At 39.5% G+C, this 26,844-nt stretch overlaps 3 protein-coding genes across 3 annotated transcripts; 1 reads left to right on the forward strand and 2 right to left on the reverse strand.

The window, feature by feature from the left end:
- Nucleotides 1–3,292: 3,292 nt before the first annotated feature.
- On the reverse strand, nt 3,293–5,956 carry LOC126620075 (leucine-rich repeat extensin-like protein 4). The gene has a single exon (XM_050288546.1). The coding sequence runs from the start codon at nt 5,836–5,838 to the stop codon at nt 3,436–3,438; it is 2,403 nt and encodes an 800-aa protein (XP_050144503.1). The 5' UTR covers nt 5,839–5,956; the 3' UTR covers nt 3,293–3,435.
- An 11,563-nt stretch (nt 5,957–17,519) lies between these two features.
- Nucleotides 17,520–22,864, reverse strand: LOC126618464 (zinc finger CCCH domain-containing protein 16). Its single transcript, XM_050286541.1, has 10 exons — nt 22,689–22,864; nt 21,751–21,967; nt 21,369–21,466; nt 21,145–21,240; nt 20,629–20,722; nt 19,384–19,601; nt 19,168–19,274; nt 18,898–19,081; nt 18,433–18,505; nt 17,520–17,776 (listed from the first exon to the last, which is right to left on the reverse strand). The coding sequence occupies exons 1-10, from the start codon at nt 22,730–22,732 to the stop codon at nt 17,735–17,737; spliced, it is 1,173 nt and encodes a 390-aa protein (XP_050142498.1). The 5' UTR covers nt 22,733–22,864; the 3' UTR covers nt 17,520–17,734.
- A 167-nt stretch (nt 22,865–23,031) lies between these two features.
- Nucleotides 23,032–26,178, forward strand: LOC126618463 (protein REPRESSOR OF SILENCING 3). Its single transcript, XM_050286540.1, has 4 exons — nt 23,032–23,400; nt 23,535–23,759; nt 23,921–24,307; nt 24,427–26,178. Exons 1-4 carry the CDS (start codon nt 23,125–23,127, stop codon nt 25,735–25,737), a joined length of 2,199 nt encoding a protein of 732 aa, XP_050142497.1. The 5' UTR covers nt 23,032–23,124; the 3' UTR covers nt 25,738–26,178.
- The last annotated feature ends 666 nt before the right edge of the window (nt 26,179–26,844 follow it).

The raw sequence follows: 26,844 nt of genomic DNA on the forward strand, positions 1-26,844 counted from the left end.
CGAAACGAACTGTTGTGAACGAATTTCATTTTATCTCATTTAGATCTCCCTACCTAAGCATGGAAATTTTTTCCGAAAAGCCCAAACCAAACCGAAAAAATCCCAATCTCATACCGAAAAATTCTCAAACCAATAGTACAGAAACTTTCCTTACCTGAGGATGGAAATTTTTCTTGAAAATCCTAAACCAAAGCAAAAAAATCCTGATCCCATACTTAAAAATTCTCAAACCAGTAATACAAAACATTTAGGGACTCGAACTAGTCATGAACATTTCGGTACGAGAATTGGGATTACATATTCAATGGTTCGGGAATCCCAAACCAATATATATATATATATATATGGTTGCATGCATGTTAAATTTTGAATTTAAGTAGTTTGATAGTAGACTATATTAGAAATAGAAGTATGAAATTAAGTAGTTAGAAACTTTGGACCATCAATTTGACTTGGTATGAATGAATTGGTATTTAAATTGGTACGAAATTTCAAATTGGTATGAGGTAAAAAACCTAATTTCAATTGATATGCAAATGAGTAACAAAATTTCAGGCCAAAAGTCCAAATTTCGGCCCATACCCAAAAATCTCAAATTTTAGCCTAAAAGCCCAAAATTCAGTTCCAATCCATCCCAATATACCAAAAACAATTCGGGAATACCGAAATTTCGGTTTGAGATTGGTCTTTAAATTCTCGTCCCGAAATTTTTCAATTTGGTATTTGGGATCTCATTCTTGGTTTGGGATCTATATCAAACCACCCCTACCCTTACCACACTATCTAAGACTGAAGTGTGACGTATCCTAGATCTTTAGAGTGTTACTCAAAGCATGCTTGGTGCTTGTACTAATCTAGCGAAAGTGACGAGATCACATATAGCAGCTGCAAACGTGCCTTCAAAGATAAACATACCTAATGGACATCGAACCACTATCCCAGAAGGACGGGAAGCTATTAATGTGTATCGGACATCTCCCGAAAGTAGGTTGCTGCACCTAATGGTCGATTCTAGTATAGTGGCAGCTAGCCATTCATATGCTCCCACCTAGAAGCATGGCAGACCTGTTGGTTCAAAGGATTCACAACCTTAGAAAAGGAAACAATGGCACAAACTAGTGAAACTAGTGTGGATCCGACTATCGCCTACTCGTCATATCCAATGCATGAGGCTATTCTAGATTTATAGAAGCATCCTTGAAGAATCAAATTCTTCTCTCGAGAATCAAGAGATTTCAGTCCATTATGCTAGCTTGGATGAGGTTTGGGAATATGAATGAGATGATAGTCGACAATGCATTCGCATGTACAGTAGCTACTGATATCATTGTGAGAGGGGGTTACTTGTCTGACCCGCACATGACATGTTCTCAAACATGTTATGTTTTTACCGTTTGAGACACTACAATATCTTGGAGGTCAACCAAACAAACCTTAGTTGCAACTTCTTCGAACCATACTAAAATTATCGCCCTACACGAAACCATGTGTGAGTGCTTCTGGCTGAGAGCTGTTGTTGAGCATATTCAAAGTAATTGTGGGCTTTCTTCCGTCGTTGATGTCCCTACAACGATCTATGAAGATAACTCTGCATGTATGGAACATATCAAGAAGGGATACATCAAATGAGACAACATCAAGCATATTGCTCCAAAGTTCTTCTTCTCCCATTAGCAACAAGAACACCAGAAGATTGAAGTCAAGCAAATCCGATCCCAAGACAACCTAGCCAATCTCTTCATAAAGCCTAATTACTTCTCAAGACATCCCAGAAGATTGAGGTAAATTATACACCCAAATTTTATTCAAAACCTAATTAGTTATTTATATATTTTTTTTATTTATCTCTATTGCTTGGATTTTAAACTATGATTGGTTTTTGTGAGAAATGAACGGAAAAAAAAAATCAAGGGGACATCCTTATTTTTGGATTTTCTCCTATGTGAAACAGAGTTAGACCTTAAATCTTCTTTTTGAAAATCAAGGTATTAGTGGATACATTTTTTTACCTGGTAGTTATATTATTGCTTTTATATGTATTATTGACTCTATATTTTGGTATACAATCGGAAAGGAGAATGTATGTAGCATAAGTGGTTGATTATAATTTTGGGTTTTGTTCTTTCACAGTTTCGGACTTTGTACAATTGCTACTCCCATTACCTGGTGAGACATTACAGTCTTTTTTCTGCTCAACTTTTTAGTATTAATTCTCAAAATTTTGCCTTCCCTGCTTCTTTCTCAAGGTCCTTATACCCAAACATGTGCGAGTTTGTATTTTTCTGATCGATTATACTACTGGGAACTTGGTTACTTTTATTATTTTTTTATATATTTTTGTCGGGTTTGTTGTTTTTCGGAAAATTATTCAAACTCTCAATATAGAGTGTTAAATGAGTATATGATGTTGAATTTCACTTTCAAAAGGACTGTTACAAGTTTTGTGTCAATTTGGTTGTGATAATAAGATTACTTCATGGAATTTTTGTTTCTGGTTTCCTTCTCAGTGTTGAAGATGTTCATTCACAAAAGAAATGAGCTATGGAAGACTTCATGATGGACTGATGCAAGAGATTAAGAATATATATATTCTTTTCGGGCTTCCCACTTCTAAGGTTACCTAATGCACAAACAATAAGAACCCGTCTTTTTTTTTTTTTTTTTTTTTTTGCAATTGCCAGAAAGACAAAAGAGCTTGTAAACATGTATTTGTCATGTTGCATGGACAAACAAAATATATGTGAACTGCATGCTACCTCTGTTTCTGATGCAAAGACACTATATTTTGTCATTGCAACTTTTGTTAACAGAAACTTTCGAATTCGCCATTTTGATTGTATATTGGCTTTTGATGTCAACTTAATAGAATGTAAATGCAAACTGAACTGCTTATTTTGTCTAGATTGCTGCATTTGAGAATGCAATTGTGTTGCTGCTGCTTTTTGAGTGAATTTTTCTGTCGATATTATTCATGGTTGTTGTAGATTATAGTTTGAAAACCTGCAACAAAGTGCAATCAAGTTTTCTAATTACATCTATACTAAGAAGACATTCATGGTGTAGCAATCAACATTACCAGTGTAATAAACAAAACCTTTTTACAACCTCACCATTATTGTTTAACGTTGGAGAAGAAACTTTTTATTGTTTAACGTTGGAGAATAAACTTGACGATTAAAAGTAATTTAGAATTTCTCTTCACGGAGTAGTGTAGAATTTCTCTTAATTATAATGGAAAATTCCTCCCCTCGCCTGTATGTATGACAAGAAATTAATTAAGGATACAAATGGATACGAAGCAGAAATGGAACTATTATTGCTATAATTTGAAGAAACAGTGCTTCTTATAGAAAAAGAAAGAACATACACGTCGATCTGCAACAAAGAATTGTGATTCTTTTCTATCCAATAGCTGGAAATTAATTAATCATTGGATTAGTAGTAGGGTATTGCTGGGGGAGGAGGAGATGCATATGACACTCCTATAACTGGTGGAAGTGGCGTGTTTTCGAACGGGGTCGGTGGAGGAAATTGTTGATGTGCTGGTGGTGGTGGAGGATGCCAATGTTGTTCTTTCGGAGGTGATATTGGTAAGTGGTGATGGCTTGATGGTGGCGGTACGAAGTTTAATACCGGTGATGGCACAGTATGCTGGCTTGGTGGTGGTGGTGATGGTGGTGGTGGAATCACACAACCGGTGGGTGGCAGAGGAGCCACTGGATGCGATGGCTCACTTGGTGGAGGAGGAGGAGGAGGAGATGGATGATTTGGGGGTGGACTACTTATACCTGTGCTTGTGTGTGGTGGTGGGGTTTTCGATGAATAATGCTCGTGAGTGGGTGAAGGAGGTGGTGTTGTAGTATAATGTTCCTGTGTTGGTGGGGGTGGAGATGCATATGGTGATGGCAGTGGAGGTGGCGGATGCGGTGATGAAGGTGGAGATTGTGGTGAAGGTGGAGGTGGAGGCGGTGGACTTGTGTAACTATGATAGCTTGGAGGTGGTGGGACGTTGGTTGAGTGCTGTTGAGGTGGGGGAGGCGTGTGGGGCTGATAATCGGGAGCTGCTGCGTGCTGTGGTGGTGGCGGCGAAGCATAATTGTAATGATAGCCTGGAGGCGACGGCGGCACCATATCATGTTTAGAGTGAGGTGGTGGGGGTGGAGGTGATCTTAGATGGGTACTTGGTGACACCTCTTGGGAGGGTGGTGGTGGGGGTGGTGGTGGCGTCAGAGTCCAATGACCATGACTACTGGATGGAGGGGGTGAGGGCGGAAGATGAGTCCTGGGTGATACTCTTTGATTAGGTGGTGGCGGAGGTGGTGAATGGTAAGTGGGCTTTGTATGGGAATGGGAATGGGAGGGAGGAGGAGGTGTCGTATGAGGCGCTACAGGTGAGGGAGGAGAAGGAGAAGAAGAAGGCTGTGATGGTGGTGGCGGAGGATGCGATCTAGTCGAAGGCGATGACTCTGAAGTCGGGGGTGGGGGTGGGGGTGGGGGTGTTGAAACCCGAGGCCTTCTTTGAGTAGGCGGCTTATTCCTAACAGGCGGAGACGGTGTTGAGACCCGTGGAGGCCTTTTAGTAGAGCCGTCGCGGCCTCCTGGACTGCTGCCTCCGCCTCCACCGGGATTGCCGCCGCCGCCTCCAGGAATGCTGCTGCTGCATTTGAGCTTGGTGCAGTCGACGGGACGTGCAGCTGGGGAAGCACATTCCCTTGCAGATCTCTGATCCGACTTGCCACGAATGCAGTTCTTGCGACCATGGATTACATTATTTTTGTTAGAGATGGCAGCACAAGCAGGAGCCTCTCCGCTGAAATAGTTGAAGGAATAGGTAAAGTTCTGCAGCTGAGGCAGCTGGCAAACACTCGCCAGTATGACGCCGGTGAGTCTGTTGTGGGCGACGTCGAGCTGCTCCAAGCTCTTCATGTTTTTGCCAACGGTGGAGGGAAGAGGACCCTGAAGCTGGTTGAAGCTGACGTCCAAGACGGTGAGATTGGTAAGGAGGCCGATCTGGGGCGGCAAGCAGCCGGTGAGGTTGTCGTTGAGGAGGATGATCTCGTTGAGGGTGTTGGCCATCTTTCCAATGCTGGCGGGGATGCAACCGCCGAGTTTGTTGTTGGCCAACACCAGCACAGAAACCGGGGAGTTGCCGAGATTGTGGGGGATGCCGAATCGGAACCTGTTGTCGTTGAGGAAAACAGCGTCGAGATCCTTGTCGAAAAGCTGGGAGGGGACGGAGCCTTCGAACTCGTTGAAGCGGAGATCCAAGTACTTGAGGGAAGGCAGAGACAGCACTACTTTGGGGAAATCTCCGACAAAGCGGTTGTTGCTGAGGTCGAGCTCATGGAGCAGCTTCAGGCGGCGCAGGGTGCTTGGGACAACGCCACAGAAGCGATTGGAGTTGATGTGGAAGAGTGCAAGGTCCGAGAGGAGGCCAAGCTCCGGAGGGAGGTAGCCGGCAATGTCAGCGTGGTTGAGGTCGATGCCAGCCACCACGCGTCCGCCGCGGCCTCCAATTGAATTAGGAGCAGCTGGAGCGCAGTATACGCCCATGTAGGAGCAGACGTCGGAGCCATTCCAGGTGGCGGTGAAATTGAAAGGGTCGGAGAAGATGGAGGACTTCCAAGCTTGGAGGGCAATGTAGGCTTGGCGAAGCCTTGGGTTCTCAAACTGGAGGAGGCTTGGATCTACTGCTTTGACAACTTCATCAGTATCAGTAACAGCAGTACTAGTGATGGCGGCTGTGCAGGCCAACAAAACAAACAGCAGCAAGGAGGAGGAGGAGGAGGAGGAGGAGGAGAGGTGCCTCCTAGAATACGGAGGAGGAGACATTGGCATTGGTGAGTGAGAAGGAGCAGATGGCAGGCAGACAGTCAGTCACATGTGTCTCTCATCTCCCCATGCTCTGTGGTTGTGTTTATAGAAATTTCCTTTTTTTTTTCTATTGGCCTCTCTCTTACAATTGAGATTTTATATTTGATTTGAGATGAATTTCTTCCCTTCATGTTATTATTTTGCCTACACATGTTATGTCTATGAACAAATTTGTTTAGAAAATGAGAATGAGAGAGGGAGAGAAAAGACGTGGAAGGAGTGAGAGATTTTTTTTTTTTTAATATTGAAGGTATTTTAGTATTACCTCTAGGTGATACTTCAATAAAAAATAGTAAAATTTGAACCTATGAAATTACATTATTGCTTTTTTTTTTTTTTTTTTGTATGATAGTTGGTTGACAAAGAAAGTTTCATTAATTAGTAAAGATTATTTCTTTCGGTGAACATTTTTATTATTTGTTTTCAAACTTACCCTAGGGTTTGGTTTGGATTGTCATTCATTATCATGTTCATTTTATGCAGATGCAGACTACAGTGAGGTGAGCACGGCAGTAAGTAGATATGCAATAATGGTTGGTTACAGACTTACGGTGGGTGTGAATAAATTAAAAAAAACAAAAAAGATTATCAGCCAGGGATAGTTGAACATTTGATTTGAAATTTATGTGATATGTAGGGGCATATGAAATTATGAAACATGACATGCTGGCACGTCTCGCAGATAGATTTCTTTTTGAGAGAGAGCTTCTTTCTTTCTACCCTGTTGTCCTGCATGGAGCATGGAATGCAATGTGTAGTGTAGAAGAAGTTGTGACTTGCGAGTCCAGCTAAAAACAGTGTTGATGGTGGTTGCAGCATATTTACTTACTTTACGTGGAAGTGTTGAAGATCACCACTAATCAATGTGTTCTGCCTTAGGGGTGTGATATTCACACCCTATTTTACTTCCCACACACATTCTTAATTTTCGGCCGTCGGATCGGATGAATTAAAAAAGATCAACGAATAGAAATTATCAAGGAGTGTATGAGAAGTAAAATGGGATGTGCATCCATGCTTTATTGCTCAGTTTACCAACCAAAAAAAATCAATGTGTTCTGCTTTTGCTTGACTTGCTCACAACGTGCCAGCCACCCCCACCCCACCCCCCATAGGCTTTTTTCAGGGACGACTAATGAAAAGTCCCTTACAAAACAAAACAAAAAAAATTATCCAAAAACATTTTGACAATTTTTCTTATTATTAAGGATATTTTTATATTGTAAAGACAATAAAAAAAAATGGAATCACACTTCAAAATGGTTTTTGTTGAAAGTATAAATTTTATATCAGAAAAATAAGAAATATTACATGTGCTTATAAATAATTGGCTACTACTCATACAGTTATTTGATTTTATGGTGAAACATTAGCTTCCATCAATTTTAAATTAAAAAAAGTTTTGTGACAAACTTCTTGTTAATTTTTTTTTTTTTTACTCTGCATATAAAATAAAATGATAGTGTTGGTTTTGCTGTTGTATCCGAACTCAATCATGAAATATATCTTAATTAGATTGATCCAACTTATAACATGTTTATTTAACAGAAGCCGAAACCGGAGAATTTAAGAATAAAGACAGTATAGTAGGGAAATCAAATCAACTACTTGATTTCATTACTTGTTTAGATTGAGAGTATTGTATTGGATTACTAATTTGAAAATTTAAAGGTTGAAACTCATGTATTCTCTTTTTAATTATGTATGTACGTGATAGTAAAAGTGGCGCAAGTTCAATTCCCTTTCTTGTCATGCTGATTCATGATATACCCCCTATAAACCTAAGCAGTTTCTTTTCTTTTTTTTTGGTAGAAACCTAAGCAGTTTCTTTGAACTAAAAGGAAACACAAAGATTTTAGGGTATTTTTTTTTTTTTGGGTTCTTCTTTCCTGATGATTAGCAAGTGTGCTTTACTGTGCAACTAAGTAATAAGTCACTAATCAGGACTCAGAATGATTAGCATGTAAATGATTTTTTGTCCGAATCTGAGACATCACCAAACTCTCTCTTTCCCTCCCTCCCTCCCTCCCTCCCTCCCTCCCTCAATGGTCCATATAATATAAGGGGGCGTTTGTTTCACCTTCTTAAGTGGGACTAGACTGGTTAGGATTATTGTCCCATGTTTGGTAAGCTTGGGGACTAACTTAAATGAGACTAGCCCGGACTCGTGTGGACTATCTCCCTCGCTAGGTCGTCTTAGCGAAAACCCCCCCCTCCCCTGGAAAACCACAAGACTGCTAAGACTCGTCTCATTTGTGCCACTTGGTGTCCTCCCTCTGCGAAGACCTTGCTTCGTCTCCTTTTGTGCTGCAAACCTCCGAGGAAGGTCCCGCTCTCGCCGTTGTCCGATTCCTCTGAGCTCGCCTGGGCCCTCGCTATTAGACAAAGAAAGAGAGCTTGACATATTCAAATTTACCCAGTACTCAAATCTCCAAATTCAATTCAAACATGCAAATTTGAGGTTTGCTGAACACAACGGCGATGAAGGAATATTGGAGGCCAAAACGCCGGCGCCCACGACGGCGACGAAAACGGCAAAGGTCTTGGATTGGGACGACAGCAGCTTGGGATCATCGGCGATAAAGATGGGGTAAACAACCTAAGACACCAAATTGTGGAATTGGATTTGATTTAATCTCAAATTGTGGAATTTAAAATTGTTGGGAGTTGATTTTGATTTGATCTGTAATTGCAAGGAGTTGGTTTTGATATGATATGCAATTGTAGGAAGTTGGTTTTGATTTGATCTCATAGTATGGAATTGGGTTTCGAAGAAGAGGAAGAGTTTTCAGAAAAATAGAAGGAAAAATGAGAGAATTAAGAATAAAATATTAACAGAGATATAGATAAATTAATATAATATTAGAATTTATTAATTATCATGCTTCTTAGTCTGACACTGCATCAAACGCTTCACTAAGTTAGTCCAGCTTAGTCTATTCTAAGGCAGTCCAGCTTAATCCTTAAAGCTAGTCAAGTCCGAGATAGTCCGGTGTAACAAACGTTTCCTAATATTATATAATAATAGCATAGAGCATGATACGATATTAATGTAGTCGCTCGGAGAGGATTTCTTCCTGCCCTTTTTAGTTGTTTACTTGTTTAGTTGCAAAGGAAGGAGTGAAGGTACAAGGGTGGGTCCCCTTCCCTTGGAAACACTGTTTGCACGATCTATAATACCTGTTCGATTAAGAATCTTTCCCCAAACTAAAAAGCTTACATTTCAAAACGCGTAAAGGACATGCCACTACCATGATTCATCATTCTTGGCTCATCTTTGTTTTTGTTTTTGTTTTTCTTTTTTTTTTAATAAATAAATAAAACAATAAAAAAAGATAACTGGCAGCAAACATGATTCCTCATCTTACTTTTTCATTACTTATGAGTATTTTGTCTTTCATGCATATCTTTTATTGAGGTCATTATATCAAATTCGACGATTAATTATTCATTACTTATGAGTATTTTGTTTTTCACGTATATCTTCAATTGAGGTCATTATATCAAATTCGACAATTAATTATTCATTACTTATGAGTATTTTGTTTTTCTCGTATATCTTCAATTGAGGTCATTAGACCATCTCCAACCCTGGACTAAAAGCCAAATTACCCCCCCCCAAACACTCTCCAACCCATGCTAAAATTTTAGGCTAAATGCCAAATGCTATTTCTGGGCCAAATACCCCCCAGCTTTCCCCCCGGGCTAAATGCGAAATGTTTATCGGAATTTAAATTTTTTTAGATTAAAATGTTCATAAAATTAATTTACAATAATCTACATATTTATTTTTTTTTTTAAAATTGATTTAAGAAAAAAATTTAGGCTAATTCAATTCTTTAATAATTCCGGGCTAAAATTTTAGAGTAGAAGGGTTGGAGCAGAAAAGATGTTTCTGGGCTAAAAGCTAAATTTTCCGGGCTAAAAAATTTGGCTTTTAGCCCAAGGGTTGGAGATGGTCTTATATCAAATTCAACGATTAATTATTTGCTGTCTATGGCTACTTTAACTGCTCAATTCAAGAAACGGAAACTAATGACAATATTTACTTACCATTCAGCATCTAATACATGAAAATAAGTACACTAGTGATGCAACGGAAAGATACTACGTAAGCATTCAATGGATAAATTAAACCCCCGACACTATGCATTACTTACTTCAAGAGAAAATCTCTCGATGCCATGAGTTCCAATCCTTGATTGGTAGTCGTACTCCTATAAAATTGAAGTAAAATTTGCCATATGGGAGCCAAGATTTCGTTTCTTTCATGGCAAGGATGGGAAAAACAAAACTTCAATGGTGAGACTAAGAAACCCGCAAATATGACCACCATAAAAAATTTATGAAAAAAATATATATTTACGGTTGCAATGATTGAACTGAGATATCATCGCAATAAGAGAAAATTGTAGTAAGGATCCTTAAACTTTAACATAATTTGAGTAATGGTCCTTCAATTAAAAATTCATGACCATTGGTCTCTTAACTCTTCAAAATGTGCAGCTATGGTCATTTTCGTAAACTCCGTTAGAACTTCCGTCAAAATGATTCATGTGCCACACACGTGTGGTTGAATCAAGAGGGTGGCTAAATCAAGAGGCAAATATGGAAAACGAAATGAGAAAAATTATAGTAATGGTCCCTTAATTTTAACCCAATTAGAAAAATGGTCCCTCAACTTTAACTAAATTGGAGCAATGATCTTGCAACTTTAACCCAATTGTAACAATGGTCCTTCCAACATGATTCATTCTGACGGATTTTTGACTGACTTGACGAAAAAGACCAAATATGCATGTTTTGATGAGATAAGGGATCAATCTTTATAAATTTTAGTTAAATGACCATTATTCCCATTAAACTAAAGTTAAAGAATCATTGTTACAATTTTCTATCGCAATTAAGTCTCATTTATAAGCATTTTCTTTAGGTTTACTCAGTACCCACGTGCTACAACTTGGGGATGCCACGCAAGCATATAGCACCAGTGGGAAATTTAAGTGGCTTTTGTCTTCTTTTAGAGCAACTCCACCCATGGAGCTCACCCCCCTGACAATCCACTATTGAATCCACCATATTGAACAGTAACTGCCTTTAATGAATAGTAATTGCCATTAATGAACAGTAATTGCCATTTGCATCTCCACCCTTGGAGCCGTCCCCCTTGGCAATAGGCAATAAAATATTAGTTTTTTTTGTTTTGTTTAAATAATACAAAATAAAATTATTTGTAATTTCGGATAAGATTTTTTAAATCGTTTTTGTTGCCCCATTAAACTAAAGTTAAAGAATCATTGTTACAATTTTCTATCGCAATTAAGTCTCATTTATAAGCATTTTCTTTAGGTTTACTCAGTACCCACGTGCTACAACTTGGGGATGCCACGCAAGCATATAGCACCAGTGGCAAATTTAAGTGGCTTTTGTCTTCTTTTAGAGCAACTCCACCCATGGAGCTCACCCCCCTGACAATCCACTATTGAATCCACCATATTGAACAGTAACTGCCTTTAATGAATAGTAACTGCCATTAATGAACAGTAATTGCCATTTGCATCTCCACCCTTGGAGCCGTCCCCCTTGGCAATAGGCAATAAAATATTAGTTTTTTTTGTTTTGTTTATGTTGGTACCATATATTGGGCCTCGTATATTTGGGCCTTGGGCCTTGTATTTGGGCCTCACACTAAAGCCCATACTTTGTAAAAGAGGAGGAGCCCCTTATTCTATAAAAGGGGACTCCTCCCCTCATTCTAAGGAAGGAAAAGAGTCAGCTTAAGAAGGCTAAGAGAAGCTCTCATTACATTCAGGAGAGACCTCACACCACCGAGGCTCTCCTCTCCCTTCTCTTCTTTCTCTAGGGACTTCCCCCAAACACTGGTATCCATACACTTACAGAGAAACAGAATCAACTACAGTGTGGACGTAGCCCAAACATTGGGGTGAACCACGATAAAATCCTTGTGTTCTTTGTGTTCTTCGTGTTCTTGAGCGTTTGTGCAGATTCACGGTCGGATTTACGTTGTTCCAAGACCGTCCCGGTTTTGTGCATCAACATTTGGCGCCGTCTGTGGGAATCGACGCAAAAAGCTATATCGGTTCTTTTTCATTTTTTCATCTCACCACCGTGAGACCTCACCACAAGATCCACCGTGAATCTACACAACCTAGATGTTGCTGTTGGAGAAGGAAGTTCATGCACTTGGAGGAGTACGGGAAGGAGTTGGCTGACGCCGCCATGAGCTGAGAAGCAGTAGCAAGTCTCTGCTGCTGAACGATTTTAGATCTAAAGAGTTTTTCATGGCCCATCATCTTGAGCTTGCTCGGCGACCCAACAACCACCTGTCCACAGCCGTCAACGGCATCTCCAAGCCTGCCGTCGTGCAAAAATCTGCAGCTGGCTCCGTTCTTGCAGTGGCTTCTGGCGAAATACAAGCAGGGTTTCCACCCAAACCTTGAGTTGGGGTCCTCCAAGCCCATGTCGCTGACTGAGCAAAAAGCAAGACACAAATAAAAAGAACAACACCAACAGCAATAATAGCGACATCAATCACATATCCTTTGGATCTTGTAAGGACACGCCTTGCAACTCAGACAAATGTGATGTACTACAAAGGAATTTGGCACACACTGCGAACTATAAAGGACTCGGAGCAACCCTCTTGGGTGTTGGGCCTAGTATAGCTATCAGTTTTTCAGTTTATGAGACCTTGAGAGCTTCTTGGCAGTCGCATAGGCCTGAGGGTTCTACTGTGTTAGTTAGTCTTGCTTATAGGAGCCTTTCAGGAATTGCATCATCAACAGGCAAATGACTCAGCAACAACAGCAGCACGACCAATCCCCAAACCCCCGCCACTTTGCTCCACTCCAATTGAGTTTGTTACAGCAGGATATTCCAATGGATGATAATCATCATCAAAAGGGCTTGGACAACAACAAAAAACGTTAGGTCTCCATCCACTTTTTCCTGTCGACCGCCAATGTCGGGATAAAGATAAGGCATCTTCTTTCTTTATCAATAGTGTTTCATTATAATCGGCACTCACAAAAGCATAATTAATATATATAATGATAGTTGGCATCACAACAGTATATATATATATATACTTGTTGCTAGAATGCAACCGCATATGCCGCGTGCTTGTGCTTTTATTAAATAATGCTGTTGTAAACTTAAGTCTGCTATGCACATACCAATATCAGTATGCGTAGTGCAATACAAATGCATCACTTATATGCCATGTAACACCATATTCAATGTACTGTGCTGACAGAAAGTCAGTACTTAGTCATTGTAAATGATCATAACTCCATCTATTACATGTGCTAAACATATGCACCGAACTGATCAATATATTATATACTATTGCATCAAAGGCTATTACCTTGAGACAATGGCTAGTCACGTGGCAGAGTTATGGGCACACAACCTTTCACAAGTGTATATATATATATATATATATATATATATATATATATATATATATATCACTAATCCTAGTCGGATCGCGCATATTTATATAAGCATTTATTTGTGCAAATATTTATTCATTGCCCAGTGTTTCAGCTAATTATTTCACTTATGCAACGTGTGATTTACCACACAACTAAATAAATCATTTATTTGTAGTAGGCACATCATACAATATTTTGCCTTGACAAACTATGACAAATGTGATTTATTCATTATACAGTCATACTTATGCTGTCATTTATTGTCAGGAATTATCGAGCAACCAGCTCTACTGATCAACATTGATATCTTGCCTGACCAGACATCCACTTGCTTGGACACCCACGGGCTCATACACCATTCATTTTGGGCACTTACGAAATCAGACCCAACTTACAGACCCTAGTCATGTCGAAAATCAACTCATACTGAGTACACATTAACATAAAGTACGTACTTGCAACCAGGAATGCCACGAGCCGAGCCACCTCGCTGCGAGCATAGCCTCTTACCGAGTAGCCTTGCAATGAGCATCGACTCCAGCCGAGCAACCTCTCGCTGCGAGCATAAGCCTCTAACCAAGCAAGCTCTCACCGCGAGCGTAAGCCTCTAACCAAGCAGCCTCGCAACGGGCATCGCCTCCGGCCGGGCAACCTCGTAACGTGTGCTACCTCTAGCTGAGTATTACTTTATGTTAAGCGTTGACTCATGTTGAGTATTGTTTCAAGACAGCATCCAGTCACTTCGGCCCACACATGGACTGAATTTGAAGTCTCCAGCCAAAAGACGCTCTTGACTGAAGACTTGGGGGACTCCTGTTGGTACCATATATTGGGCCTCGTATATTTGGGCCTTGGGCCTTGTATTTGGGCCTCACACTAAAGCCCATACTTTGTAAAAGAGGAAGAGCCCCTTATTCTATAAAAGGGGACTCCTCCCCTCATTCTAAGGAAGGAAAAGAGCCAGCTTAAGAAGGCTAAGAGAAGCTCTCATTACATTCAGGAGAGACCTCACACCACCGAGGCTCTCCTCTCCCTTCTCTTCTTTCTCTAGGGACTTCCCCCAAACACTGGTATCCATACACTTACAGAGAAACAGAATCAACTACAGTGTGGACGTAGCCCAAACATTGGGGTGAACCACGATAAAATCCTTGTGTTCTTTGTGTTCTTCGTGTTCTTGAGCGTTTGTGCAGATTCACGGTCGAATTTACGTTGTTCCAAGACCGTCCCGGTTTTGTGCATCAATAGTTTAAATAATACAAAATAAAATTATTTGTAATTTCGGATAAGATTTTTTAAATCGTTTTTGTTGCTCCACGTGTCATTTTATAAAAAAAAACAATTATTTCGCGATGGAGTTCGATAAGATTTTTATCCAATGTCATCGTGCCACGTGTCGTTATCTTTTGAGAATCTTTGACGATAGATTTCGATCAGATTTTAACTCGTTCAAAATTGCGCCACGTGTCATTATCCGAAAAGATAATTATTGGAGATCGATTTCGATAAGATTTTTATCCAATACGATCGTGCCACGTGTCATTATCTTTTCAGAATCTTTGAGGATAGATTTCGATCAGATTTTTAACGAATGACGGCATGCCAAGTGGTCTCGTCTACAATCCGATCATTTCTGAATCGTCCATATAATCCACCATCCATCCTCACAAATCTCACACCAATTTTCTCAACATCTCTATCTCATTATTCATAGTTTCTGCTTCTTCTTCACCATCCATCCTTACAATGTCTTCTTCTTCATCAAGGATGATGTGGGAAATCGATCAGCAAGAAGAAGAATTGTTTAACCAATCTGAAGGAATGTTCTACCTTCAAATAGTTGAAAATGAGATGGAAGAGGATGATGAGCGTAGAAGGAGAGATGACGAAACAAGAATGTCCAGAGCCTCACATTCCCGTCGAGTCATCCAGACTATTGCTCAGATATGCCCAGCCATTCAAGAAACCTTGATAGAAGCAGGCAACGACAGGGTGAAGAGCTGTTGGACGATTATTTTGTCCATAATAGTGCATTTTCTGATACGTACTTCAGACGCCGTTTTAGAATGGAACAACATTTGTTCAACAGAATCATGACTGATGTTTGCAACCATGATTCTTACTTTGTGCAAAAGAAGGATGTTTGTGGTGTTATGGGTCTCCTGCCTAAGCAAAAAATCACTGCTGCGTTGCGGATGCTTGCGTATGGAGCATATGCAAACCAAGTGGATGAGATAACGAGGATGGGGAAATCAACCATTCTTGAGGCCTTGATGAGGTTTTGCGGAGCAGTCGAATCTTTGTACACCGCTAAGTACCTCCGAAAATCTACTCACATGGACTTGCAAAGGCTTCTGAAGAAGGGCGAGATGCGAGGTTTTCCTGGGTAGTGCACAACGCAACATCTTCAAGCAGCAACCAATTCGTACCTACATCAGTAGTAATTTTGTGGAAAAAAATTGGATTGAAACTTTGAGAGAAAGATAGGAATTTGATTGAAAGTAGTTGAGAAAATATGAAATTGTGGTGTAAGGTAAATGGAGAAGAAGTGGTATTTATAGAAAAGTAAAAACAATTTTTTACAAAAAAATTTTCAGATTTTTTACAATTTTTTCAGATTTTTTCCATTTTTTTTTATTTTATTCAAATAATTAATCTCTGCCGTTGGATTTTAAAAAATTTGAATTCCAACACTCCAGATTGTGTCACGTGTCACAACGATAACTTTTCTTAATTTTAAAACTATTTTTTCTTTATTTATAAAGCATATTAATATCGACTGTTGATCTCAGATCGAACGATTGATATTAAATAAGATTTTTTTTTTTTACCGTTGAGATCCAACGGTCCAAATTAAGAAGCCGTTGAGATCAAACAGACCGTGAGAAGCCACGTGGCTTCCTAACGGTAACTGAGACCACTACAAAAGTGGACTGCTTTTCTGAAAAGTTGTCGGGCGACGCGCCCTCAAGCGCGAGTGGGGTGCACGCGCCTGACAGAAAAAAATAAAAAAAGGGTTTGGAGCTCCGGCTCACGGGCTGTCAAAAGTTGACAGGCCTTTTGCTCGGGCCTTCTCACCAGCTCGGGCTCTTCAAGGCTAGAGTTGATTCACAGGGCCTCGGGCCCTTTCCTCTCCCCTGTCCCCCGGGCAACTCCCATGGCTGGAGCTGCTCTTAAGAAACATAAAGGTAGTGAGTACAATAACAAAATGTAAAAATAAAAAACTGAAAACCAAATGGCTAAGCCTCCGCTCTTCATGGGATTGATGCATTTTCTAGCCAATGCAATTACATGAACAAACAAGATTTTAACTAAATTTCCCAATCCTTTTTTGGCTTATGTAGGTATGGGCAAAAAACACTGCTTTGGCAGACCACATGGATGCGGACATGGCAAAAAGAACAAAACAAGTCATACGGAGGCACTATTTTTGAAGAAGAGGTGTTCATCAATTTACCCTCTGAACTTGTGACCATTGGTCAATTTTTCCCTTTTAACTTTAATTTTGGCTAATTTCCTCCATCAACTCTCATAATTGGTCAATTTGCACCCTACTGTTAATTTTTTTTTATTTTCCATCTATTCTTCTATTAAGTAGGTATCCGCATGACTGCCTTTGAAAGGCAAAAAAAGTTAATTTGCACCCTACTGTCATTTTCCGTTAAGTAGGTTTCCCTACACCTTAACAGAGGTAGACGAGGCCGAGGGAGGAGGCGACAGGGTGTGGGCAGCTGCAAATCGCAAACGCAGCATATCAAATGGACTGGGCTGCGAACAACGGAGGAGGGAGGCGTTGGCGTCAGTCACGGGCTAGGCTTGGAGAAAAGGAAGAACAAGAGAAAGTTCGAAGAAAAGAAAGAAGATAGAAGGTATAGGGAAAATGACTTTTTTGCCCTCTAAAGGCAGTCATGCGGATACCTACTTAACGGAAGAATAAATGGAAAATTAAAAAAAATTAACAATAGGATGTAAATTGACTAATTATGAGAGTTGAGAGGGGAAATTGGCCAAAATTAAAGTTATGGGGGGAAATTGGCCAATCCTTACAAGTTCAGTGGGAAATTGGCCAATACCTCTCTTTTGAAGAATATGTATATGACAGCGATGTTGTAATCTAATTTCAAACATAGAGAAGAAAATCATGAGCCTTAGCACAGCAAAACTTTAGCCATACAAGAAACAGACTCGTTGACAAACCTCACTTGTTGATAGCTTCTGTTAATACAATTAGTTGCTTATGTTAGTGTGACAAGCTGTGCTTCTTGTAATTATCATTTAATCAATGTACTGAAATCTTCAGTCTCTCTACATTTTCTCAGCATCAAAACAGATGCACAGTTTAGTTTTCTTCACTAGCAAGTGACATGAGTAGCCGCTATGCTTGTACTGCTCCTAGCCACAACTTACAACTCAACCAGTGCCTCTGGTGGATCTTCTTCGGGAATCTGGGGAGAAAGAACAAATTACACCATATATCATGCTTTGAAATAATCAGCAGTAACAGCCATGTATACTTGTTGCATTAACCGGTCCAGAATTAGGTGTAGCTATATCACAAACTCAAGCTTCTACTATGTTAACGGGTATTTACTTGAAGCATGATTGTCCCCCTCACATCATTTTTCATGAGTGAGGGGTTGAGATTAAACGGGTCATTTGATGCTTAGGAAAGCAAAGCTCTTTACTCTAATGGTGCTACTCGTAATTCGATTTTCTGGTTAAAAGTGGAGGCCAGCATCCCAAAACAAACAAATGGAGGCCTTCTAATAGGAGGAGACTATCCTTTTAACTTCACCATCTTTTTATTTTTTTAGCTTAAGCATCAAAGAACGTTCATTATAATTTCTCAACGTGGACAATTAAGACTACTATCCAATCATCATAAGGCTCTGCTTGGAAATACATTATATATTAACAAATGTCGCAGCATGATAAGAGGATAAAAAAGAGAAAGGGTGGCGAAGAAGATAGGTATTAACAAGATTAAGCATATTAAATGCACCACGGTGCAGATGATACTCTAATATTAAATGTCAAGTCTCAACGTTTTACTTTTGAAGTCCATGTATCTAAAGTAAACAAAATATAAGCTTATTTATACCTCTCCAGGACTCCATATCTTTTTCAGCCAAATACTTGTATTCCCGGAAATCTTCTCCGTTTGCATGTTAGTTCTGTAAGATTGACAAAAAAGCGGGATATGAATATAACCAAAAGCAGACATCATTGAAACAGACGATACAAGAGACCCAAAACACAGAATGGTGGAATTTAAAAGACGAGAAACATATATGTCTAAGGATATATTGATAAAAGAGAAACATAAATGAAATGACTAATAAAGTACTTATACAGGCTGGCTCAAGTGCGGACTCTGAGCGCTCAAACACTCATTGGATTATCACACCACATTGCAGGATAAGATAAATGAAAAGTCCAAGCAGCAATCAAGTAAGAAAGAGATGGTTAAGTGCGGGAAATGATATAACATACACGAACAAATAAGACTCCTTTATAAAAGACACATGATAGAGCAAACTTTTTTTCTTCTGTTAACATAACTTACACGAACTCAACTTCTGTTGTTGATTGTCCAACAATGGGTGACTGGCCAGTTGTTGCACTAGGAATTTGTGACACTGCTAAAGTAGCAAATGGGTTGGTTTGAGGTCTTATGATGCCAGTGTTGATGAGTCCCGTATTTGAGGGAAAACCATTTCCATGTGTAGAGGCAGGGAATTGGCTGCCAACTGAAGTCACCGTCTTAAAGTTAGAAGAAACGTTAAGGAACTGCAAATGTAATGGTATTACTGAATTGAAGAAAAAAAACTCTTACCAACACTTCCAGAAGGAAAATTGTTTGTTCCCACACCACTCGGAGTCTGGGAAGAATTAGGAAAAGGATTCAGCTGTTGAAAACCATTATTTGATGGTGCAGATGGCCTGAGAAAGAATTTCGCTACACATTTACAAAGCCCAGCGGAAATCATGGGAGCAGGATTACAATATATTAATAAGGATTACAACAACTAACTAGTGAAGTGAGACTTGCCTTGGTCCAAAACCCGTGTTCAGGGATGTGCCCAATTGGGTAAAGCTTGAGACTGAAGGAGCAACACTATTTTGAGCAGTCTGCAAGAATCCATTTGGACTAGCTGATGGCGAAGGGTTTTGGCTGGCAAGGGTAGAGTTTGGTAAAGCTGTGTGAGGCTTGCAAAGATTCTCAAACTCAAGCAACTTGGTATTGAGTAAACTTCTCTCTCTTTCAACCTGTACAGAATGTATTTAATTAGCAGCCCACAGAAGAAAGCAAAAGGTTTTTATTTTTATATTTTTAGTTCAATCAAAAGAACAGGAGAGTAGTTAATTAGAATTTGTTTCCTATTCCTAATTACTTTTTTTTGAGAAGAATTCCTAATTACTTTGAACAGCATCATTAGAACAATTTTCACATTGAGCAGCAGCGCAGAAGTCAGGACTTAGCTTCTATTTCAGCACAAAAAGATAATCCTACTAAAATTTGAAAACTAAGTCCCATCAAGTATTGTTTTTCATGAAAATGATCCTTCACCTGCTATTAAATTACAAGACTAAACTTAAAATTCTATTTTCTCTAAACTAATTGCAAGAATAAATAACCACCATAAAGGAGCAGCAGTAACCATGTCTCAATACATATTTACTTTTAATCACAAATGTTTCACTAGGCTTTCATTCTCGGTCCTTTTACTAGGCTTTCATTCTTGAGCCAAAAGTTAAGGGATAACCAATTTGTGATTGCAGTTTGGAAACGAAACCAGAAAAGCCAAAAAACAAAAAGAATAAATAGATAAAATTATGTTCTCCCTTTGTCTGTCCTGGAAACAGAAAGCAAAAGAGTTGGATCATACTCCCTACAAGGAGTCAATATTGTATGCAAATGAGAGAGAAATGAAAAAAAGGAAGCCAATTCACTGTAGGTCTAAGCATATCGTTTACATTTATCTTATTATTAAAGAGGCTAGAGGTACAACTGTATAAGACACTTCGCCTTTTATTACACTAGCCCTTAACTTTTTGATTATTTCCTTGGTATCTCTTTCCTTAAATGCAGTCTGAAGCATACCTTTAAATATTTATTAAGTTACAAAATTGAGCTATTCCTTCCAACTTGTGGGAGGCAAGCATCAGGCAACATTCATTGACACACAAACATAACCATAGAAAATATATGATCATGGTATTACAGAACTAATTGTCTTATATCTTTGATATAATACAGAAATAGATCTAAATGTGATATGTCAGACTATCTTACTATTGACTGCAAATTCAACCCGCGGTTGGCATCATCGTATGCTGCTGCCCTCAATTCTTCATAACTAATATCACCAGCAATGTCACAAGGAGAACTGCAAACAATTGGATTATACTTTGTGGACAGTTGGATCGGCCAATTAATCTTAATCATTTCACGAAAAATGACTAAAAGTTCTACTGCAGAGATCTGGTGGTAGACTGAAGAGTAAGTTCAAACAGATAAATATAATTTATGCCTAGTAAATTCTTACATATAAGAAACTATCCACTGAAAATAAAACATAGAGAAAATATGACTCTTTCTTTTTCTTTTATCGATTTTCTCATCATGACAAACCCAGAATTCAAGTTTGAGTAACTGTGGATAAGACTTGTTTAGTAAATCAGACATGTTCAAATAGTACAAAATAAATAATATATGTACAGCCGTGGAAATGATTTCATTTACTGTAAAAGCGGAGGATTTTATACACATGTTGGAAGTTTTTTATATCAGTGGTTACTCAAAACATACTTTTTCCAGTGACCATAGCATGTAAGCTTCCAAAGTGGTCTCTCATGCTTAAAATCGCCAACAATTATACTTCTGCATGACTCGGGATCTGTGCACCTTCAGATACAAGGATTCATATGTGGTCAGATATGTTATTTAAGTGTAACTGAGAAGATAAAAGTGGCAGCACAAAGGTAGTAGCACTACAAACAGACATGCATGTAAATCGTCAATCAGTAACTTACGTATGATTTGTTGTCTGGGCCTGCTTATCAGATTTCTGTGATGATGGGGCAGCAGCTGCAGTTGCAGAGGAGAAACGAGACCACTTGTTTTCAAAAGGCTGGTCAAAGGCAGATCGATTAACCATAGCAATAAGCATAATTCTATGACAAATCTTTAATAGCATTAAGCAATGTGTGGATAGCTAGGATGTTAAACAAAGAAAATTTGAAAGCCAACATCAGCAGTAACCACAAGAATAGTAAATTCTTTAGTACAATTAACTTGTTAGCCTTCAGAAAATTTGAAAGAAATCTTGTCACTTGTCATTCTCATTCTCAATAAGGAGTAGGGACAGTTACAACTTAAATAAGAAAAGACTAAAGATGTAAGAAGGGAAAAAACCTTATTCTGGCTCTGTTTGGGACCAAAATCAGCAGCCCCTTTTGTCTGAGAATTGTTTTGAACCCCAAAACCATAAGGGTTGGACTTTCCCTGTTGGTCGGAGCCAAATCCAAAGAGATTGGACTTGTGCTGTTGGTCGGAGGCAAATCCAAAGGGATTGGACTTGTGCTGTTGCTGAACCACATGAAGATATTTGCACCTATCTCCATACTGACAGCTGAACGGAAAAACAAACGCATCTTACACTTTGGTGGTCAAATACAGAGCTAGTGCTTGAGTGAACAACTCTGCAATGAAAGGGAAGCAAAACTAAAGGGAAAATATAAAATATGCACAAAAGCATGTGCAAAAGAGAAGTTTGAAAAGATGAGAAGAGCATCAGAAGAGCAAGTGGCATCTATTAGACGATTCACACATTGTTTGGAAAGTGCAGTATGTAAACAGATTGGAAACCATTTCCTTGAAGGCAGTTTTCATGGATAAAGTTGTACTTGTGTCAATGGATAAGATATGGTATAACCAATTGGGTTGGGTTGCCCGGCGTGGACGGGGAGAGCCGAGTGTCTCCACTCGATCCTGGTGCTGATGCTAAGGGAGAGTGTTCACATTTTCTTTCCTTTTCTCGTAAGCATTGTAAGTGAAAAAAAAATCATCATATCCTAATAAATTAATAGAGGAAAACTAACATAACCTAACCAGTGCTGCAGTGCATACGCTCAAGAAGCAAGCAATAGGCAAGGCGAAGCATGAATGAATGAATGAACGAAAGAATCACCAATTAGCTAGTCATAATTATTTTTTGAGCTGCTCGCCTGCCTAGGGATCAGGCAGGTTCAAGAATGATTTCTGATTTCTTTTCTACTAGAAAATAAAATTAAGTTGATATTTGCAGCAATCAACAAAAAAAATTCAACATAAGAGATGAGCAACCGACTTACTTGCCGCGCTGAAAAAATTTGCAGGGTTCTCTCTTTACAGGCATCCCTCCCTCTCCCTGCACTGCCCAATGACAATTTCCAAAAGGTTGTCCAACGTCGATGAACCAACCAAACAGCAGAAGCAACCTTTACCCTTTTTTTCTTTCTTTGGTTAATTTTGGGTTCCTTCCTGCCTCCTGCGCAAATTAAACTAAATTGACAGAGAAAAGAGAGAGAAATTGGGGCCAACTCAATGTTGGGCCTTTTATTGAAAAAAAAATGTTGGGCCTTTGACTTGTGGGCCGAAACAGAGCAAAAGGAAACAGCTAGGGTTCCCTTCGATTTGTATCGTATTACTACTGGAACTGGCGCTGGCAGATAGAAGGGAGAACTACGGAGAGGAAGGAGAGACGTTGTAAGTAGACTGAGTAGTTAATTGATATACAAAACAAAATTCATGTATAGAAGAAGAAGAAGTGAATCTGAACCCAATAGTTTGCAAAACAACAAGGAAGAAGAAACAGAAACAGATGGAGATGGAGTAGGAAAGATGTGGATTCGGATACATGTTGGGGGATTGGGAGGTACTGTGACGGAGGTGGACCTGCGTCGGATGTTCTCCGGCGGAGGAACTGTGGAGGGAGTGGACATCGTCAGAACCAAAGGTCGCATCTTTGCGTACGTCGACTTCCTCCCTTCCGACGACAAGTCCCTCTCCAAGCTCTTCACCACGGTTGCTCTCTTTCTCTTATTTTTTTGGTCAAATTTCTCGTAATTCTTTTTTTTTATTGGGTAAATTCCAATAAATTATCATGAAAATTGTATTGTAGTAATAATTATTGTGTAAATTACAATACAAAATTACAGTACAATGGGTGCGCGTGGAAGGGAGGGAAGCTGAGGCTCCAAAAGGCTAAAGAAGATTATCTTGTTCGCTTGCAACGCGAATGGGATGAAGATGCTGCTCGACTAGCTGCTGCTCCTCCTCCTCCAGATGATGCACATGATATTAAACATTCACTATCACACTCAACCAAAACCAGCAGCAACAACACGAAGCAACTTCGGATTTTCTTCCCTGCACTAAGAACCGTAAGTGAAGAAGCACCACACACCTTCCTTCCTTCCTTCCTTCCTTCCTTTGTATTTATTTGTCTATTTTAAACCAACAACATCATCTCATTCGTTCCTTCGTCTATTCATTAATTTGTGTTCTTGTCCTACTGCGTACTTGTGTTTTTGCATAAATATAGGTGAAAGCTTTGCCCTTTACTGGAACTGGCAAACACAAATACAGCTTCCAGCGTCTTCAAACTCCTTCTCTCCCTGTCCATTTCTGCGACTGTGAAGAGCATTATGTCCCCGTCCCTTCTCAACCTACAACTACTAAACCTAGTCAAACTCAATCCGACAATTTATTATGTGATAATGGGATCGATGAGCAAGAGCTTAATATAATGACTAAGGTCATGGACAGGCTATTCCAAACTCAAAATGAAACAAATGTCGATCATGATGGTACTCATCAACAACCCCATCAACTGCATCTTGCTGCTACTACTCCCCCTGACGAAGACAACCTTATCATCAACGTTGTCTCCAGCAACCAGGAAAAAATGGAAAAACTATCAGAGTTTCAGGTATATTCCTTAATCTTGAATTTTCTCTGAGACTCAAGTTTGCTTCTGTGCTCATGCGCACAATGTCTACAGCTTTCTAGCATCATCAGATCTCTCTTTTTTCTATATCTGGTAACTAGGAATTTAAATCCACTGAAACACAAGCTCTGAAAGGAAAAAGATCATCACCAAGTGAAGCGCAGATAAATATTAATGAACCTCCTAAGAAAAAGAGGAAATCCCTTCCTAGTGATTACAACCATCAAAAGGAATTGGAGGCAGCTCTTTCTGGCAGCAAGAAGAATTTGCCAACCCAGTCAAAAGTTTCAGGAAAATTCTTTGGAGCACAACCAGATCAACCAGAATTAGGTCGGCAACAGGTTTCTTGGTCTCAGAAGTCTTCGTGGAGACAACTTGTTGGTCATAGGGGAAGCAGTTCATTCAGCGTTTCACATGTACTGACCGGCATTGCTCCTTCTGCTGACCAAGTTGAAACAAAATCTGGTAGTTCAGAAGTGTCCCTTTCTGATAGTGAAAACCAGGATTTGGAAAGCAATGGAAACTCGGAAGACCAGCCCAGTGAGATGGAACTGGTGGAACCTACCAAGTCAGTTGTAGTTTCAAATAAGTTGTTGGGTAGAGGTGCTTCTTCCACTGACCAAGTTGAACCAAAATCTGTTAGTTTAGAAGTGCCCCTTTTGGATAGTGAAAACCAGGATTTGGAAAGCAATGGAAACTCGGAAGACCTGCCCGGTGATATGGAACTGGTGGAACCTCAACTTACCAAGTCAATTGGAATTTCAAATGAGTTTTCAGGTAGACGTGCTTCTTCCACTGACCCGGTTGAACCAAAATCTGGTAGTCCAGAAGTGCCCCTTTCTGATAGTGAAAGCCAGGATCCAGAAAGCAATGAAAACTTGGAAGACCAGCCCAGTGATATGGAACTGGTGGAACCTCAACCTACCAAGTCAGTTGTAGTTTCAAACAAGTTGTCTGGTAGAGGTTCTTCATGGTGCCAGCAATCCTCATGGACACAGTTAGTTAATGATAATACTGACACTTCATTTAGCATAAAACAAATTGTGCCAGGTATCTCTTCTGAACAGCAGGTCCTTCCAAACCCCAAAGGTGCTGATCCTGTGAGCTCCACTGACGGCAAGCTTATGGAGATGGTAAAACAAGATAATGACAAGGGCAGGTCTTGTTTAGGAATTGGAAGAGAAGACAGTGTTTTACTAGGTAGTCTAGAAGATACTATAGTAGACAACGATGGTGCTTATGATCCAGATGTGGGGAAAATTTGTGATATAACACCAAAGCAAGCATCTGCGGCAAATATTGAGATAGGTGAAACTTGCTCATTTATGAGGACTGCTTCTTCGTTGAAGGAATGGGCGAAAATCAAGGTTGCTCTAAGTGGATCATTGAAAAAAAAGAATGCTGAGAATTAGGTGGCTGTTATTGAAGTAATAGAAGCTTTGCAACTGATGGCATCAAGTCCTGTTCTGAGATGGTACCTCTTTCGAACGTATATTAGCTTTGCCTTGGATCAGTCCCTGCAGAGTCCGAACCAGAGTTTGGACCTGCTTTTGCATCCGTCGCATCTGTCATTGTTACGGCTTTATTCTGCAAGTGATTTGGTTAACAGGGAATTATGCAATTTGTTAGGGACTTTGTATTTTTGTTTTTTTAGAAACTGTTTCAGTATATTGGTGCTCGATTCTGCCAACTTGCTTTTCAGTTAGAAATGGATATTGGGTTGCATTCGGATCAGACCTTCTGAAACTCCGGGGCGATCCAATCTCTTTTATCTCTTTGAGACTGAAAGCTGCAAAGAGGTCATGCTGGTATCGTATCTGATTTGAATTGAGTTTTCTGTTTTGAAAGCAAAATTTTAATTCCTAAGCCGAGCAATGCATTGTCGTCCTTAGCTTAGTTTCACAGCGTCATCCGCAGCTGCATTGCCCGGTATCAACACTGTTAACAGTTGTTTACAGAGTGGATTGCATTTACGACATTGATGCCCAAACGGAGGAAGTAAATGGAGTATGACATTCATCGATCGTTTTTCAATGTGAGGCCACAATTTAGCACGGAAACCCATAAACCTATCTTAGTAGTGGGCAAGGCATTGGTATAGGTCTTAGTAAGGAATGGACTAAAAAATATGGACGGGTAATTATAAATACATTGTATACCAATATAAAGGTATGTAAAAATGATTTGTTATGCTTATATACCTCATCCATCTCACATTTTGTAATTCATTCCCTACTAACTTAGCCTCAATCCCTTTTGAAAAGTTCTCACCCAAACATAGTCCAAAGGTTCGGCCAGAACAGACGTACCAACGATATACTGAGTTAAAATGAGGAATTTCATTTCATTTCATGTTTGGTGCTGGAATTGGAGTAGACAATGGAATACATTCAACGTATATTGAAGAAATAGAGGTAGTAATCCCTACCATGTTGGGCAGGGATAAGTCCTTTCATGATTTCAATTTTATTGCTTGAACATACCTTGACAAGTTATTCCATCAATTCTAATCCTAAGCA

This window comes from Malus sylvestris, chromosome 4 (assembly GCF_916048215.2).
Source record: "Malus sylvestris chromosome 4, drMalSylv7.2, whole genome shotgun sequence".
Lineage (NCBI taxonomy): Eukaryota > Viridiplantae > Streptophyta > Magnoliopsida > Rosales > Rosaceae > Malus > Malus sylvestris.